The sequence below is a fragment of the Rhincodon typus genome, chromosome 15 (genome assembly GCF_021869965.1).
Source record: "Rhincodon typus isolate 14 chromosome 15, sRhiTyp1.1, whole genome shotgun sequence".
NCBI classification, from domain to species: Eukaryota; Metazoa; Chordata; class Chondrichthyes; order Orectolobiformes; family Rhincodontidae; genus Rhincodon; species Rhincodon typus.
The window spans coordinates 4231936-4250468 of record NC_063346.1 but is presented as its reverse complement, the minus strand read 5'-3'; the positions used below and the strand labels follow the sequence as shown (position 1 = coordinate 4250468).

The window sequence follows — 18533 nt, the reverse complement described above, 5'->3', positions numbered from 1 at the left end:
AATCGGCAATGAAACAACCTTCCAAAGAATATAGTAACAGTTCTGTCACTTGAAATCTTTAAATTATTCTTATTTAGCAGCTTCATCGTCAGTACTTATCATTTCAATAGGTCATATCAGAATTAGATAGTCAAGTGGGTAAGCAGTGGCATTGCGGTAATGTCAGTTGGGTTCTGGAAAGACTGTTGCTTTCTCCTGGTAATTGTCTCATATCTTTTCACATAAAGGTATTAAGCTGTTCTCTCCTTTATTACAGTCTGAAGCTGGAATGTGAGAAACTGGCCAGTGAAAAGACAGAAACAAAGTGCTAGTTTTGGCAGCATCTGTAGAAAAACAGGAACACAAGTAATGTTTTGAGTTGTATATGACTCGCATGCTGCTAGACCTGCCGAGTTTCTCCAGCACTTTGTTTCTGTCAGATTTTCAGCATCCGCAGTACTTTGCTTTTACTTTTATTAACAAGCGCTGATTGAGCAGATGGCTGTCATGTTTTGCTAATGCTGGAGGGCACCAGGTACTTGTTTCTGTCAACTCAACTTGGTAAAGGCTAATTTACAACACTATAAAGAACAAAGAAAATTACAGCACAGGAACAGGCCCTTCGGCCCTCCAAGCCTGTGCCGATCCAGATCCTCTATCTAAACCTGTCACCTAAAAGAACAAAGAAAAAGAAGAGACTCTCTTAAATTTTGGACCTTTTCCTAACAGGTGAAACATATTTCCCTGTCAGCTATCTCAAACTCCTTCATAACACCTTAAAAAGCACTATCAAATCATAAATCATCCCTCTGTCCTTTATTTTCTGGGGAAAAGACCTTCAGCCTATTCAGTCCTTCTAGCAGTTACAATCTCTCAATTGTCCTGCAATTCAATTCTTTTGTTTACAGTCTCCTTTTTCTAATATGCAGATCAAAAACTGAGCACAGTACTCCAAGCGTACTCTAAACAAGATACAGTACAAAATTAAATGTGTAAATTCTCAGTGCAGATAATTACTTTTCTTCATTAACATTTTGACACTTTCTTTTCTGTTCAGTGCATGTACCTGAGGCAGAATGTGTTGTTGTAACATCGTGAGCTGGACATAGCTCTGGAGAGTAATTGCCCAACGCGAAGGATCTTCATACATCAGTGCCTGCCGACAAAATTATTTAAGCATGAATAAACCTTGGAAGTCCAACTTTCCCAATGGCACACTCAGGCAATGAATTATCACTAAGTAAAAACCAAAAGAACTGTGGATGCTGTAAGTCAGGAACAATAACAAAGTTGCTGGAAAAGCTCAGCAGGTCTGGCAGCATCTGTGAAGGAGAAAACAGAGTTAACGTTTCGGTTAACGTTTCGGGTCCGGTGACCCTGCCTCAGAACGGTTCTGAGGAAGGGTCACCGGACCCGAAACGTTAACTCTGTTTTCTCCTCCACAGATGCTGCCAGATGCAATGAATTATCACTGCTCAGCTTCACTGTCTTTGAAAGACTCAACCTCTCAGTTGTTGCTGTAATATACCTCAGGGCTCTTGGTTTGAAGCTGAGCACAAGGAAAAATGTCAGTGTATTAACCGCACCACGCACCCCATCCCCCAAGTAAAAGTGACCATTAATGAGTGGCTGGCATCATGGCGAAGCTGGCATTTATCGCTCAGCCCTTTCTGCCCTTGAGGAAGAGACTGGTCTTCTTCTTTAGTGACTCATTGATGCTGGAGAACAGGAATGGGCCCAGGGTCTAGATGTCCTCAGAAAGTAATGATGTGTCTGTACGGTGACAATGAAAGTCCATTATTAATTCTTCAAGTCATTTCTTAACCAGGTATATCATCAGGTATCACAGCTTGGCCTTCAATATCAAAGCAACACAGACACTCACTTGAACACAAAACAATTTCAACCCATTGATGATGGAACGGTAATATATTTCTAAGTCATAGTGATATATTTCCAAGTGGTAGCGTTCCAATACGCCTGCTGCCCTTGACCTTTTCAGTGGTAAAGCTGGTACATTTGTGAGCTATAGTCTACGAAACCTTGACAAGTCGACTGCAGTGTACCCCAAGATTCTCACCCTCCCTTCAATTCCTATCACTCCTGTTGTATCTTCAAGTTTCTACATCGTTAGTACCTCCCTGAACTACATTACTGTGGAACACTTCCCCGCTTTCCCGTGCAGACCCTTCTATCTGACATTGAGCTCAACCTTATTCATCTCTGAAAGCCCCGATCCTCTCCCTCCAAAACCTCACAAACAGATCCTCTTAGGTACACCTTGGAGGTGAAAGTCCTTGTTCTTACCAGCAGGTTGTGGTTCCAAATGTTCCTCCACTTTGGCACAGGCTCTGTCAGGGCCTGCCAAGAGACAGAAAAAATATTTAAAAAGTGTAGAACCTCAATATGGGACACCAGAGAGTCTGACTATAGCTGGCTGTATCCGTAGGATCTCCCCATGGGATGATACCTCCTTTACCAATCGTCTATGTTTAATGTAAACAAGAATGACATTCCCATAATCACTATCAAGACAAATGTATTTGTGATGTAGTGGCCTCGGAGTAAGTGCAGTGTGGATTTACCCAAAAGATACCTGGGCTGTCAGGTTAACTATATAAAGACAAATTATATAAACTAACTTTGTCATCCATTGAGTACAGAATGTTAAAGGGCCATCTACAGGAGGTCATTAAAGATGATGACAAGGAGTTGAAAGAATAGTTAGTGTGGAGAGAAGCTATTTTGCTTGGGGTGAAGAGTTCTGGCTGTAAACTTAAAACAGGAGCTAGCAGGGGAGGTCAGGAAGAGTTCCTCATTCAAAGGGCAGTGGAGATTGGAAACACTCTCTCCAAAAGAATTTTGGCACTCGGGCTCAGTCGGAAATTTCAAAACTGAACATGATCAATCTTTGTTTATTAAGAGGTATTATAGGAAGTGGTGCAGAGGGCAGGGAGGTGTTGGTACAGAAAAGACCCACATTCTAGTCAGCATTTCCTGAATTCCAGAGGAAAGAATTCCCTCTTACGTGGAAAAAAAATCAAATAAACTGATCATCAGCCTCAGTACATTTGTCAAGCAGTTATTTTCAATAGCGAAACTCTTGTGTAGTGGTTTTGTTAGATTTAAATCAGGCTCACTCAGGTATAGCAAGTGCTGATCAATCAAATCCTTTGTTCCAATAAAATGGAAAGGCACTTTAACAAAACATACTTCTCCCAGCCACCGGCCCCCACCCCACCTCCACATACACATACACTCCGCACCCAGAATTCAGACAGAAGCCACATATGGAGGCTCCTGACATTGCAGACATCCAGCTATTACACTGCTCCAGAACTAACAATGCCTACTTGTCCTAGCAGCTGAGAGCTGGGGGAAACCTGGTCAGTTTCTCAGACAGAAGCAGCTCTTTACAATTGTGGAGGGGTGACATAGGCTGGGTGATGTTTCCACAGCAGGAAGATCAAACCCAGAGGCTGTAACTACAAGAAATTCACCAACGGATCCAACTGGAAATTCAGAAGAAATTTCTTTACCTAAGTTCCATACAGCATTAATAAACAGGAGGAATACATTTAATTGGGATTGGATAGAATGGGAGTGAGCAGGAAGGAGTTTGATTGGGATTGGGTAGAATGAGAGTGAGCATGAAGGCATTCGATTGGGATCGGACGCAGTGGGAGTGAGGTGGACAGTGTCTGGTCCATTAAAAAGATTTCATAAGGGCCATTAGCCTAGCAAATCACCCAGCTGCCTCAAAGCATCACAAGAACAATTACAGGGACTAAACTGTTTTAACTATTCCTGGTACTGCCTTCTCTGGGCAATGAGGCCTGGACAAAAAATGGCAGCAATGCCCAGATTCCAGAATGAATTTAAAAAAGGTATTGCATAGTCCTCCATTTACCTCAATGTTATACGAGTTTGCAAAGTACTCCAGGCATGTTGTCTTTCCACTCGCAATATTCCCTTCAACACAAATCTGAAAACACAAAAGCAAATGAAACTCTGCTGTCTTCCACAAAAGTCAGTCAATCATTCTCTACTTAAGATTCAAATCTAAGAGGAATTTCGAAGACTTACAAATATGTGTCATAGATCTCAATCTCCCTTTCAGCTCACAAAGTGGAATTATATCAGAACTGGCCAACTAGGAATAAAGTTCAAGAACATCATCTTAAACCTGGCCTTACCTGGAAGAGCTCCATTACCTTATCAGCAGTGAGTTTGTAAACTGTACCGATCCTGTCCTGCTCTCAGCATTCATCTGTTGCTCTTTTGGGGAGCGGTGCAGTTGAAAAGAATCACATTTAGCAAACAGCATTTTACATGACCACTGGACTCTACAAAACACTTCCCAAACAATGGAGCACTTTTTGAGGTGTAGTTACTGATGTAAAAATACGAAATCCCATCAACTAACATAAGCACGGCAGGTTCTACACAACAGCAAGTGTGAAAAGCATCAGATCTGCTGATTTTTCCCTTGAGATGCTGAATGAGAGATAAATCTTGGCCAGGGGAGTGGGATTGGCTCTCCAAGTCCTACTCACAGTCTTGTGAACTGTACTGAAAACAAAAAAATGCTGGAGATCACAGCGGGTCAGGCAGCATCTATGGAGAGAAAGCAAGCTAATGTTCTGAGTCTAGATAATTCTTCATCAGAACTGAAGTACACATTATTTTACAGGTAGAGTCATGGAGCTGTACAGCGCAGAAACAGACCCTTCGGCCCAACTCGTCCATGCCGACCAGATATCCTAAATTAATCTAGTCCCATTTGCCAGTATTTGGCCCATATCCCTCTAAACCCTTCCTATTCATATACCCATCCAGATGCCTTTTAAATGTTTTAATTGTACCAGCCTCCACCACTTCCTCTAGCAGCTCATTCCATACATGCACCACCCTCTGTGTAAAAAAGTTGCCCTTAGCTCCCTTTTAATCTTTCCCCTCTCACCTTAAACCTATGTTCTCTAGTTTTGGACTCCCCCACCCTGGGGAAAAGGCCTTGGCTATTCACACTATTCATGCCCCTCATGACTTTATAAACCTCTGTAAGGTCACTGCTCAGCCTCAGACACTCCAGGGAAAAAACAGCCTCAGCCTATTCAGCCCCTCCCTATAGCTTCCAACCCTGGCAACATCCTTATAAATCTTTTCTGAGGCCTTATACATTTCACAACATCCTTCCTCTAGCAGGGAGACCAGAACTGAACATATATTCCAAAAGTGGCCTGACCAATGTCCTGTATAGCTGCAACACAACCTCCCAACTCCTCTACTCAATGCATCGACCAATAAAGGCAAGTGTACCAAATGTCTTCTTCACTATCCTGTCTACCTGCGACTCCGCTTTCAAGGAACTATGAACCTGTACTCCAAGGTCTTTTTGTTTAGAAACACTCCCCAGGACCTTACCATTAAGTCCTGCCCTGATCTGCCTTTCCAAAATGCAGCACCTCGCATTTATTTACACCTTACAAAAAAACACGCTCAAACAGTCCATCTTTTGTTTCTTCTCCAGATTCATGGGCTAGAATGATGCCGAGGTTGTCAATGATACTTCAGAAGCATTGAACTCAAATCCTGAACACAGCTTCTGCTCAGTCTTGCGCAGACCCCTCCCCCCAACTGGAGTGACCCTTAAAAACACAGGGCAATACAAAATTCAAACATAAAAAACATGTCTGCAAGATGTGCTGCATACCATTTGAAGCATAGAAATGAACATAGAACATAGAACAGTACAGCACAATACAGGCCCTTCGGCCCATGATGTTGTGCCGACCTATTATCCTACTAAGATCAATCTACCCTACATTTTACTATCCTCCATGTGTCTATCCAAGAGTCACTTAAAAGACTCTAAAGTATCCAATTCCACTACCTCTGCCGACAGCGCATTCCACACGCCCACCACTCTCTGTGTAAAGAACCTACCTCTGACATCTCCCCTATACCTTCCTCCAATCACCTTAAAATTATGCCCCCTTGTAATAGCCATTTCTGCCCTGGGAAACAGTCTCTGACTATCCACTCTATCTCTGCCTCTCATCATCTTGTACACCTCTATCAAGTCACCTCTCATCCTTCTTCACTCCAATGAGAAAAGCCCTAGCTCCCTCAACCTTTCCTCATAAGACCTGCCCTCCAGTCCAGGCAGCATCCTGATAAATCTCCTCTGAACCCTCTCTAAAGCTTCCACATCCTTCCTATAATGAGGTGACCAGAACCCAACACAATATTCCAAGTGTGGTCTAACCAGGGTTTTATAGAGCTGCAGCATAAGCTCACGGCTCTTAAACTCAATTCTCCTGCCAATTAAAGTCAACACACCATACGCCTTCTTTACAACCCTGTCAACTTGAGTAGCAACTTTGAGGGATCTATGGACGTGGACCCCAAGATCCCTCTGTTCCTCCACACTGCCTAGAATCCTGCCATTAACCCTGTATTCTGCATTCAAATTCCACCTTCCAAAATGCATCACTTCACCCTTTTCTGGGTTGAATTCCATCTGCCACTTCTTTGCCCAGCTCTGCATTCTGTCAATGTCCCGTTGCAACCTTCAACAACCCTCCACGCTGTCCACAACTCCAACAACCTTCGTGTCAACGGCAAACTTACTAACCCACCCTTCCACTTCCTCATCCAAGTCATTTATAAAGATCACAAAGAGCAGAGATCCCAGAACAGATCCCTGTGGAACGCCACTGGTCACCGAGCTCCAGGCTGAATACTTTCCATCGACTACCACCCTCTGTCTTTTATTGGACAGCCAGTTTTGTATCCAGACAGCCAAATTTCCCTGAATCCCATGCCTTCTTACTTTCTGAATGAGCCTACCATGGGGAACCTTATCAAATGCTTTGCTAAAATCCATATACACCACATCCACTGCTCTACCTTCATCGAAGTGTTTTGTCATATCCTCAAAGAATTCAATAAGGCTTGTGAGGCATGACCTCCCCCTCACAAAGCCATGCTGCCTATTTCTAATCAAACTGTGCTTTTCCAAATAATCATAAATACTATCTCTCAGAATCCTCTCCAATAATTTGCCCACCACAGAAGTAAGACTGACCAGTCTGTAATTCTCAGGATTATCCCTATTCCCTTTCTTGAACAAGGGAATAACATTTACCACCCTCCAATCATCTGGTACTACTCCAGTGGACAGTGAGGATGCAAAGATCATCGTCAAAGGGGCAGCAATCTCTTCCTTTGTTTCCCGTAGTAACCTTGGGTATATCCCATCTGGCCAAGGGAGCTTATCTATCCTCACATTTTTCAAAATTTCCAACACATCCTCCTTCCTAACATCAACATGTTCGAGCATATCTGCCTGTTTCATGCTGTCCTCACAAACGTCAAGGTCCCTCTCACTGGTGAATACAGAAGCAAAGTATTCATTAAGGACCTCCCCTACCTCCTCTGACTCCGCAACAAGTTCCCTCCACTGTCCCTCACTCTGGCCATCCTCTTGTTCCTGACATAAGCATAGAACACCTTGAGGTTTTCCTTGATCCTACCTGCCAAGGTTTTTTCATTTCCCCTTTCTAGGTCTCCTAAGTCCATTCTTCTGTTCCTTCCTGGCTACCTTGTAGAGCTCTAGAGCCCTGTCCGATCCTTGCTTCCTCAACCTTAAGTCAGCTTCCTTCTTCCTCTTGACTAGATGTTCCACATGTCTTGTCATCCAAGGTTCTTTCACTTTACCATCCCTTCCTTGCCTCAGTGGGACAAACCTATCCAGCACTCTTAGCAACTGCTCCCTAAGCAACCTCCACGTTTCTGTCGTGCATTTCCCTGAGAACATCTGATCCCAATTTATACTCCACAGTTCTTGCCTAAGAGCATTGTAATTCCCCCTTCTCCAATTAAATACTTTCCCATACTGTCTGATCCTATCCCTCTCCATGACTATAGTAAAGGTCAGGGAGTTGTGATCACTTTCACCGAAATGCTCTCCTACCGAGAGATCTGACACCTGGCCTGGTTCGTTGCCAAGCACCAAATCCAATATGGTCTCCCCTCTTGTCGGCCTATCTACATATTGAGTCAGAAATCCTTCCTGGACACACCTGACAAAACCTGCTCCATCCAAACTATTTGCACTTAGGAGGTTCCAGTCTCTATTAGGGAAGTTGAAATCATCCATGACAACAGTCCTATTACTTCTGCACCTTTCCACAATCCGTCTCCCAATGTGTTCCTCAGAAATGAAGCAACCAATTTGATTACAGTGAACTCCCATAATCAGCAGCAATGTGAAACATAACTAGACAGCAAATTTCATCCATTGACATCCTATAAAATAGGAGGAGTAAATGGGAACGAATGTGGTCTATTAGGATCGCACAACATCTGCTTTGGCAATACTAATTCAGTTCTATACATGGATTAATGATTTGAGTCTTTTATCTTTGAAGAATAGCAGGTTGAGAGGAGATCTGATAGCAATATCTTCAGGAGGTATCTGGACACAGCAAAAAGGGAAATTCTGTTCCCATTAGTGGAAGATTCAAGAACCAGACGGCACAGTTTGAAGGCAATTGGCAAAAGAAGCGAAGGCAACAGGATGTAAAAGAAAAACAAACATTCTCATGCAGACAGTGGTTACATCCTGAAATGTGATGTCTCAGCATGTGGCGAAAGTAATTGCACTTTTTAATAAGGTAATTGGATCATCATCTGCAAAGGAAAGAAAATGCAGGGAGGTGGGGAAAAGATAGGGAGTGGCGCTGGTAAATTCTACAGAGGTCACGATAGACAGACATGCCAAAAGCTTTGGTTCCATGCTGAAAACATTCTGTGTTCTGTGAGATGAAAGATTTATACAATAAATATTACGTTTGGGATAGCAGTAGATGGTTTTAGGTCAGTTCTGTGAAGGAAACTATTTTAAACAGATTAGAAAGTCATTTGGAACAGTGATCAAGTACAAAGGAAAGCATGTGACTGCCTTCAAGTGCCTGCAAGACTCCTGCAATGTTAGTAAATGGAGTGTTTACACTGCTGAGTTTACAATGGGCTATCATGCATCTGAATTGTAATGAAACTTTCCACACAGCTCACAAAATTACAATCACAGGTCCCTTAGTTATTATAGAAACAGGGGCTAAAATATTAAAATAACTTTATTGGTCAGGATTACATGACAATGTGGTAAAATTTTGCAAATATGAAAAGCAGTAGGGCAACACCAAACATCAGTTAAACCTGTGCCTTTCATTCCAATGCCTGCTTTCAAAGAACTGTTCAGCAGGGTCTTAATAGTTTATGTATGGCCTCTAAGAATTATGCATGTTTCAACAAGATTTCCTAAGGCAGTGCCCTAGACAAAAGTTACAGACAAAATGGTGGTGGGAATGATATTTCATCTTCTCAAAATATAGTTTACCCAAATAAATAAAAAATATTAAACCTGCTCTGATTTTATGTCACAAATTGCCAAAGAAATAATGAATAATTTGGGAGTAAAACAATTTACATCTTCAGCTTACCACCACAATCTGGAATATTGGAAAGGTGGAATCAACTTTTAAATATCATGACTAGAGCTTATTTATAAGAGCATAAGAAATAGGAACAGGAGTAGGCCATTCAGCCTCTCGAGCCTGCTCTGCCATTCAATAGGATGACGGCTGATCAGACATTCCTCATGTCCACTTTCCTGCCTTTTCCCAATTGACCCTTATTATCAGGAACGTCGTAGTGATTGAGATAATGGAATTCCCAGGTTACCTAATGAGTCCACAGTATTCAGTCCTTTCGAACTGGCACATGGACCCCTATCAGGGGAGGAAATGTCCCAAATTGATTAAATGGAAATTTATAAACCGAAGCCTGGAGTCTACACTTTCAACTTATTATTTGAGTTTCAGAAAGAAACTAACCAAATTTTAAGGGTTAACCAAAAAAGCATTTGAACAGTAACTATAATAACTACGTAAGAACCAGGAGCAGGTCATCCGGCCCCTCCAGCCTGCTCTTCCATTCAATAAGATCGTGGCTGATCTTCTCACGGACTCAGCTCCACTTACCTGCCCACTCACCATAACCCTTAATTCCTTTACTGTTCAAACATCTTTCTATTTTTGCCTTAAAAACGTTCAACAAGGTAGACCCAACTGCTTCACTGGGTGGAGAATTCCACAGATTCACAACCCTTTGGGTGAAGATATTTCTACTTAACTCAGTCCTAAATCTGTTCCCCCTTATGTTGAGGCTATGCCCCCAGTTCTAGTTTCACCTGCCAGTGGAAACAACCTCCCTGCTTCTATCTTATCTATTCCCTTCATCATTTTACATGTTTCTTTAAGATCCATCCTCTGTCTTCTAAATTCCAATGAACATAACCCCAGTCTACTCAAATCTCTCCTCATAAGCCAACCCTTTCAACAATGAAAACTGGAGCAAATAATACAGGTAATACTTGAAATTTTGTTGCTGAGGGCACAGTATTGGCATTGTTTTCTTATTATTTTCTGCTGGTGTTGTTACCTGTCTCAAAGCTCACCAGGCTGCATCACAGCAAAAGAACCTCAATGATATGGTTTATGGAGAAAGTACTCCAGACAGGAAGAGAAGTCTCAGGAAAGCAGCCAACATAATCAAAGACGCCTCCCACCCTGGTTATACTCTCTTCCACCCTCTTCCATCAGGCAGAAGACACAGAAGTTTGAAAACATGTACCAACAGATTCAAGGACAGCTTCTTCCCCGCTGTTATCAGACTTATGAATGGACCTCTCGTATATTAGAACTGATCTTTCTCTGCACCTTCTCCGTAGCTGTAACACTACATTCTGAATTCTGTTCTAATATCCTGATGTACTTATGTAAGGTATGATTTGTCTGAATAGCACGCAAAACAATACTTTTCACTGTTCCTCAGTACATGTGACAATAAAAAAATCAAATCAATCAAAATCAAGTGAATAAGTGTGTAGTGTTAATATGTGAAAGCGATATTATGGCAGGGAGGATAATCGGGAGAAAAGTCTATTTGCAGTAGTGACAGAAAGGAGGTAAGTAAAAACCAGAACAATTGAAAAAGGAAATCAGAAACTGAAAATTCAAAAAATTGATCCTCCCGTAATCAGACTGAAGAATTTGGAGGTGCTCAAAAGGTCAAAAACTAATCAAAGTGACTCACAAAGCTGTTATAGACTCATGAATCAATGAATAAGCCATTAAAAAAAAAAATCTTTGGCTATATGTCAGGTTAATGTTGGGATTGTGTTATCCATAAAATAACATCCTTACTGACCCAATCCAGAGAAGTTAGCTCAAGTGAGGGAAGAGATTAAATTAACAATGGATATTGATATTACTGAACATTCATAGTTACTGCAGCTCACCTATTGTGATGGTGTCGAATTTGGATGGGCCACAGAGATTTTGTACTTATATTCACAAAGCCAACGTGGCAACAAAAGCAGATTCATATCAGATTCCATGACTAGACGACTGTATTGAAAGAACCAGACATGCACATGTGCACAACAGGTCAAATTGATTTTTAAAGAGATATTGGCCAGTTACATTTACCGATAAAGCAAAGAAATATCAGCTTTTGTAACACAAGATGAGCCTTACCAATGTAAAGTCATGCAATTTGGAATGAAAAATGACCAGCAAATTTCCGCAATTAACCAAATTTATCAGGGGATGATGTAACAGCATTGTTTACATCGATAACTTGGCTGCGTTCAGCCAAACCTAGCAAGAACAGCTACACCACTTGAACAAACTATTTGACTGACTATGAAGAACCGAGTTGATCACAGATCTGACGAAAAGTGAATTTGCCAGAGTAAAGCATTTTATTTTGGCCACCCTCTAAGACAAGGTCACCGAGTGCACAGAGGTGTGGAATTAAGGGCTATAGTGAATTGCCCCTGCCCAAGAGAAAATGTGAAACTCATGAGTGGATTTTATCAGGGAGTCCATTCTGGATTTCGGTGCTGAAGTGGTTCCTCTGACAAATTTATTGAAGAAAGGCATAAATTGAATGGACAAAGGAAGGGCAATGTGGCTTTGACAACTTCAAAGCTATGCTAACAACTGCACTGGTTTTAGTCACACTGAATAATGGGAAGCCATTCAAACTGGTTATTGATGCTGGAGACATCGGTAAGCATGCTGTTTTACTAGACAGGCAGTTCTGCTATAACGCGTGTTTCGTTAACGCGAATTGGCTGTAACGCAATTGATGAATAGCGGACACTGTTTAGATAACGCAAACTTTCCGCTGTACAGGTACAGCGATTTCCCTAGAACATGATTTTGTATGGCAATTTTTTGTAGCACGAGGTCACACAAGAACACAACTATCACATTATAGGAGAACTACCTGTGAGTAAAATATAAAATAAAATATAAGGCATCAAACAGCCAGTTATATTTTTCACAAATACTAAGTGTTTACCAATAGAAATGTTGAATGATAGAGAAGAGACACTGAGGCTCTACATTAATTTGCACACAGACCAAATTTAAAAGGTTGTCATGTATACAAATCATGATCTGCTAAATGTTTTTGTAGAGATTTTGCAACAAGAATTTAAGCCTGTTTCATTGGGGGTTAAAGTTACAATCATACAATATGGAATCATTCTTGTAACTGGCAAAGACAACATTACAACAGATGCTTTGTAAACAACAACTGAAACTGAATGAAACCAAACCAGTGATCAAACTGGACTTGCAGAGAAAATATGGTTGTTATGGAAATCAGTGTTTTTGTATAACTGTATTGCTGTTTACACAACATAAAAATAATAATAAAAAAAACAAGAGAAAGTGAAAATGGATTTTAATGTTGTGTTTCCTTTTTTCTTTGGAGGAGTTGTGATGCAAAGAGTAGAATATACATTATGTTTTGAGATTTCAATTTCAAAATAGAGGCAGATGGATGTAGGTCAGTTCTGTGAAGGTATTAAAAGTAAAAGGTCAGAAAGTAATTTAGAACAGTGACCTAAGTGTATCAAATCCAAGAAAATATGTGACTTCATTCAAGTGCCTGGCAGTACGCCTGAAGTGTTAATGGATGGAACGTTTATACTATTGAGTTTACAACACACCAGAAAGCAAATACGTTTAGATTTGAATTCAGTTCAGAAGTGAGAAAAGATTCTTTTAGCAGAAGAATCAAGCTTTTAGTTCAGGAAACTAGTTACCATAGTCAAAGCGTTTGAGTTTGTGGAGCTTCTAAGCCAGAAGAGCATGTTGTTAGAAATGAAAAGTTTTATCCATCAGAATTGTGTAGGCTTCATGCCAACAGACTTTGAAAGGAATTATCAAACTGTTGAGTATCTGTAAAAGGTTAGTGTTGGGAAACAGATTGAAACTTTGTTTTATTGTACCATTGAACAAAGAACAAAGAACAAAGAAAATTACAGCACAGGAACAGGCCCTTCGGCCCTCCAAGCCTGCGCCGATCCAGATCCTCTATCAAAACCTGTCACCTATTTTCCAAGGATCTGTATCCCTCTGCTCTCTGCCCATTCATATATCTGTCTAGATACATCTTAAATGACGCTATCGTGCCCGCCTCTACCACCTCCGCTGGTATAAATGCTTTGAATCAATCAGTTAAATGGATAATTGTTTCTCTTTTGTAATGCCACGCAGAATAAAAATGACTTTTGCCAGGTTTCTAAAACGAAAAAATAACCTAATTACTATAAAACAAAACTCATTTCAAAAACACAAGTGACAACACCAGTTAGTATCTAAATTATGATCCAGAATTAGAATAGCGTCCCATTTTATAGAGTCATACAGCACGGAAATAGACCCTTCAGTTCAACCACGTTATCCAAACTGGTACCACTTGCCTGCATTTGGGCCATATGCCTCTAAACTTTTCCTATTCATGTACCCGTCCAAATGTCTTTTAAATGCTGTAACTGTACCTGCATCTACCACTTCCTCTGGCAGTTCATTCCACACACCAAACAACCTCTGTGTGAAAAGGTTGCCCCACAGGTCTTCTTTAAATCTTTCTCCTCTCACATTAAAAAATGCCCCCAAGTTTTGGACTCCCCCACCCTCAGGAAAAGACGTTTGCTATTCACCTTATCTATGCCCCTCAGATTTTATAACCTCTATAAGGTCAATCCCCACCTCCTATGGTCCAGTGAAAAAAGTCCCAGCCTATCCAGCCTCTCCTTATAACTCAAACCCTCCAGTCCTGGCAACATTGCAGTAATTCTTTCCTGAACCCTTTCCAATTTAATAGTACCATTCCTTCTAACAGGGCAATTAGAACCATACACAGTACTCCAAAAGTGGCTTCACCAATGTCCTGTACAACTTCAACATTATGTCCCAACTTCTATACTCGATGGTCTGAGCAATGAGGTTGTTGACTTGCTCGCCGAGCTGGCTTGTTCTCATTCAGACGTTTTGTCACCATGCTATGTAACATCATCAGTGAGGCCTCTGATGAAGCAACGTTGTTCTACTCCGCTTAGTATTTATATGGTCTGTTACAGTGAGTAGTGTCATTTCTGGTTTTGTTCTGTATAGGTTTGTACATGGAGTCTAATTCTATATGTTTGTTAATTGCCTTATGGGTTAAGGACCATGCCTCTAGGAAGTCCCGGCGTGTCTATGTTTGGCTCAGACTACTATGGTTACCTTGTCCCAGTTAAACTGATGGCCTTCATTGTCTGAGTGTACTTATATTAAGGAGAATTCGTCGTGCCGTTTTGCTGCTAGCTTATGTTCATGTATTCTAACAGCTAGTTTCCTTCCTGTCTGTCCGATGTAATGTTTGTGGCAGTTGTTGCAGGGTATTTTGTAAACCACGTTGGTTCTGCATTTTGGGGGGATGGGGTCTTTAAACCTTGTGAGTGTTTGTCGTAGCATGGCTGTGGGCTTGTGGGCCACCGTGATTCCTAGTGGTCTTGGGAGTCTTGTTGCCAGTTCTGATGCGTTCTAATGTAGGGCAGTGTGGCCAGTGTGTTAGGGCGTACTGTGTCCTCTTGTTGTTGTCTGTTGAGTAGGCACCTGCGGATGAAGTTGCGGGGATATCCGTTCATAGCGAAGATTTTGTATAGGTGCTCTTCCTCTTTCCTGCGTAGTTCTGGCGTGTTGCAGTTCGTGGTGGCCCAATTAAATAGTGTCCTAACACAGCTTTGTCTGTGGACGTTGGGGTGGTTGCTGTGGAGGTTGAGGATTTGGTCAGTGTAGGTTGCTTTCCTGTATACTGAGGTTTGGACCTCCCCATGGGTCATACGTTCAACTCTAACATCCAGAAATTCCCAGAGGCATGGTTCTTAATCCATAAGGCAATCAACAAACATATGGAATTGGACCCCATATACAAACCCACACAGAACAAAACCGAAAATGACACTACACACCATAACAGACCTAAATTTCAAGTGGAGTAAAATAACATCGCTTCATGATGATGTTACCTAGCATGGTGACGAAACATCTGAGCAAGAACAAGCCAGCTCGGTGAGCAAGTCAACAACCTCACCCACAACCCAACTACAAATCTTTGCTAAAACTTTAAAGGTCTGAGCAATTTTAATCCCAACACAAACACACTCACACAACACAAAACAGAAGGACCTCTAGGGATTATATTTTTAAACAGGACAAAAGAAACACCCAGATTAGGCTCTCCCATGTCCCAGCCTCCTACCCCACATACCAGGTCTTATTACCACATAGCCTGCCATTACACACCCCCTGTTGTTAGTCACTAACAGTCCCCATTAACAACTATTCACCCTCCCAGCCTGATCGTTAGCAACTCCTTTGTCTGTCCAACTGAATTTCTCTCTCTTTGGGCTCTATCCTATCGTTTACTCCCTACCCCACCCACCTCCCTATTTTCTGCATATAAACTGACGATTTCCCAGCCACCACCAGTTCTGAGGAAGGGTCACCGGACTCAAAATGTTAACTCTGTTTTTTCGTTCACAGATGCTGCCAGACCTGCTGAGCTTTTCCAGCAACTTCTGTTTTAGTTCCTGATTTACAGCATCCGCAGTTCTTTTGGTTTTTATTTGTGTACAACTGAGAACAGCTGTCTGCAGAGGGGCGAGAGAAACTGTGCCAAGGTGATACTCAATCCTCTCTCAGATTAGCTTTCAGGTTCAACTACATGGGGGATTTTAGTTTTCCTTAATTTTTTTGCTGTTCCTCAATTTTGTTTTTCTGGGACTCTGACATTACATCACAGTGTCTTAGAGTATTCAGTCCTATAACTTGAGAAAAATACATGGGGAGCATCAATGTTACGGTTTTAGGATTTTTAAACAATGTAAAACTCATTGGGATCAGCTAAAGGGAAATTTTCATAGGCAGCTCTTATGATCGCTATAAACTGACATGCACCCTCACCCACCCCAAATCAGGAAAATTGTGATGGAGCCCACTTCTGTTTTTTTTCTGCTGGTCTGAAATAGATTTCTGAAATAGATTACATTTTGCAATGTAACGTCTGAACAGGAAGTCAGCATCTATGCAATACACATATATCCATCACTAGGGGGCAGCCAATTCTGTGATACATACCACAAACTTCCCAACATCTTTCGATTTATTGCTGTACAGTCGAGCTAGAAAAAGAAGGAAGGCCATTATTAAAATAATGCAAGAACAAAAGTTGGGGGGAGTGACAGCCCAGTGTTATTATCATTGGACTGTTAACCCTGAGACCCAGTCTATGTTCAGGGAACCCCACCAGAGCAGATGATGGAATTTGAATTCAACAGAAAAGAAATCTGGATTTAAGAGTCATGAATGATTTTTTTTAAAAAAGAGAGCAGGGCAGATATGGGTGCACAGATGGACAGAATGACCCAGAAAGAATGCACAGGGAGAGGGGGAGACAGTGCACAAGAGGGAGGAAGGGAAGAGAGAGAGAGAGAGACGCACACAGAGAAATGGATACCCAGTATTGAGACAGAAGGAGACATTAACACAGAGCAAAAACAGAAGTTGCTGGAAAAGCTCAGCAGGTCTGGCAGCATCTGTGAAGAAAAAATCACCGGTGACCCCTCCTCAGAACATAAACACAGAGCAATCGGAACCCAGCGATGATGCACAGAACGAGGTGGAGAGAGCGAGAGAAAAAGAGATACACATACAGCAATAGTAGGACCTGCAGATGCTGGAGAATCTGAGATAACAAGGTGTAGAGCTGGATGAACACAGCAGGCCAAGCAGCATCAGAGGAGCAGGAAGGCTGACGTTTCAGGTCTAGACCCTTCTTCAGAAATGGGGGAGGGGAAGGGGGTTCTGAAATAAATAGGGAGAGAGGGGGAGATGGATAGAAGATGGATAGAGGAGAAGATGGGTGGAGAGGACACAGACAGGTCAAAGAGGCGGGGATGGAGCCAGTAAAGGTGAGTGTAGGTGGGGAGGTAGGGAGGAGATAGGTCAGTCCAGGGAGGACGGACAAGTCAAGGGGGCGGGATGAGGTTAGTACGTAGGAGATGGGGGTGGGGATAGGTGGGAGGAAGAACAGGTTAGGGAGGCGGGTACGAGCTGGGCTGGTTTTGGGATGCGGTAGGGGGAGGGGAGATTTTGAAGCTTGTGAAATCCACATTGATACCATTGGGCTGCAGGGTTCCCAAGCGGAATATGAGGTGCTGTTCCTGCAACCTTTGGGTGGCATCATTGTGGCACTGCAGGAGGCCCAGGATGGACATGTCATCCAAGGAGTTGAAATGGTTCGTGACTGGGAGGTGCAGTTGTTTAGCGCGAACCGAGCATAGGTGTTCTGCAAAGCGGTCCCCAAGCCTCCGCTTGGTTTCCCCGATGTGCAGGGGAACATCTGCTTGATGTGGAAAGTCTTCTTGGGGCCTGGGATGGGAGTGAGGGAGGAGATGTGGGGGCAGGTGTAGCACTTCCTGCGTTTGCAGGGAAAAGTGCCGGGTGTGGTGGGGCTGGAGGGGAGTGTGGAGCGGACAAGGGAGTCCCGGTGAGAGTGGTCCCTCCGGAAAGCAGATAAGGGTGGGGAGGGAAAAATGTCTTTGGTGGTGGGGTCGGATTGCAGATGGTGGAAGTGTCGGAGGATGATGCGTTGGATCCGGAGGTTGGTGGGGTGGTACGTGAGGACGAGGGGGATTCTGTTTTGGTTGTTATTGCGGGGAGGGAGTGTGAGGGATGAGTTGCGGGAAATGCAGGAGACACGGTCAAGGGCGTTCTCAACCACTGAGGGGGGGAAGTTGCGGTCCTTGAAAAATGAGGACATCTGAGATGTATGGGAGTGGAATGCCTTATCCTGGGAGCCGATGCGGCGGAGGCGAAGGAATTGGGAATAGAGGATGGCATTTTTGCAGGAAGGTGGGTGGGAGGAGGTGTATTCGAGGTAGCTGTGGGAGTCGGTGGGCTTGAAATGGGTATTGGTTTCTGGGTGGTTGCCCGAGATGGAGACAGAGAGGTCCAGGAAGGAGAGAGAGGTATTAGAGATGGTCCAGGTGAACTTAAGGTTGGGGTGGAAGGTGTTGGTGAAGTGGATGAACTGTTCGAGCTCCTCGTGGGAGCACGAGGCGGCGCCGATACAGTCATCAA

General features: G+C 42.6%; 1 protein-coding gene across 1 annotated transcript in view; it reads right to left on the bottom strand.

The window, feature by feature from the left end:
- The window catches only part of tk2 (thymidine kinase 2), a 25781-nt gene extending 9212 nt beyond the window's left edge, over window positions 1-16569 (bottom strand). Inside the window, exons 1-4 of the mRNA XM_048605950.1 lie at window positions 16530-16569; window positions 3890-3964; window positions 2287-2340; window positions 997-1135 (exon numbers count right to left, since the gene is read on the bottom strand). Coding sequence (XP_048461907.1) covers window positions 997-1129 — 133 coding nt within the window. The 5' untranslated portion in view covers window positions 1130-1135; window positions 2287-2340; window positions 3890-3964; window positions 16530-16569. The remainder of the gene's footprint in view (window positions 1-996; window positions 1136-2286; window positions 2341-3889; window positions 3965-16529) is intronic.
- Window positions 16570-18533: the final 1964 nt, after the last annotated feature.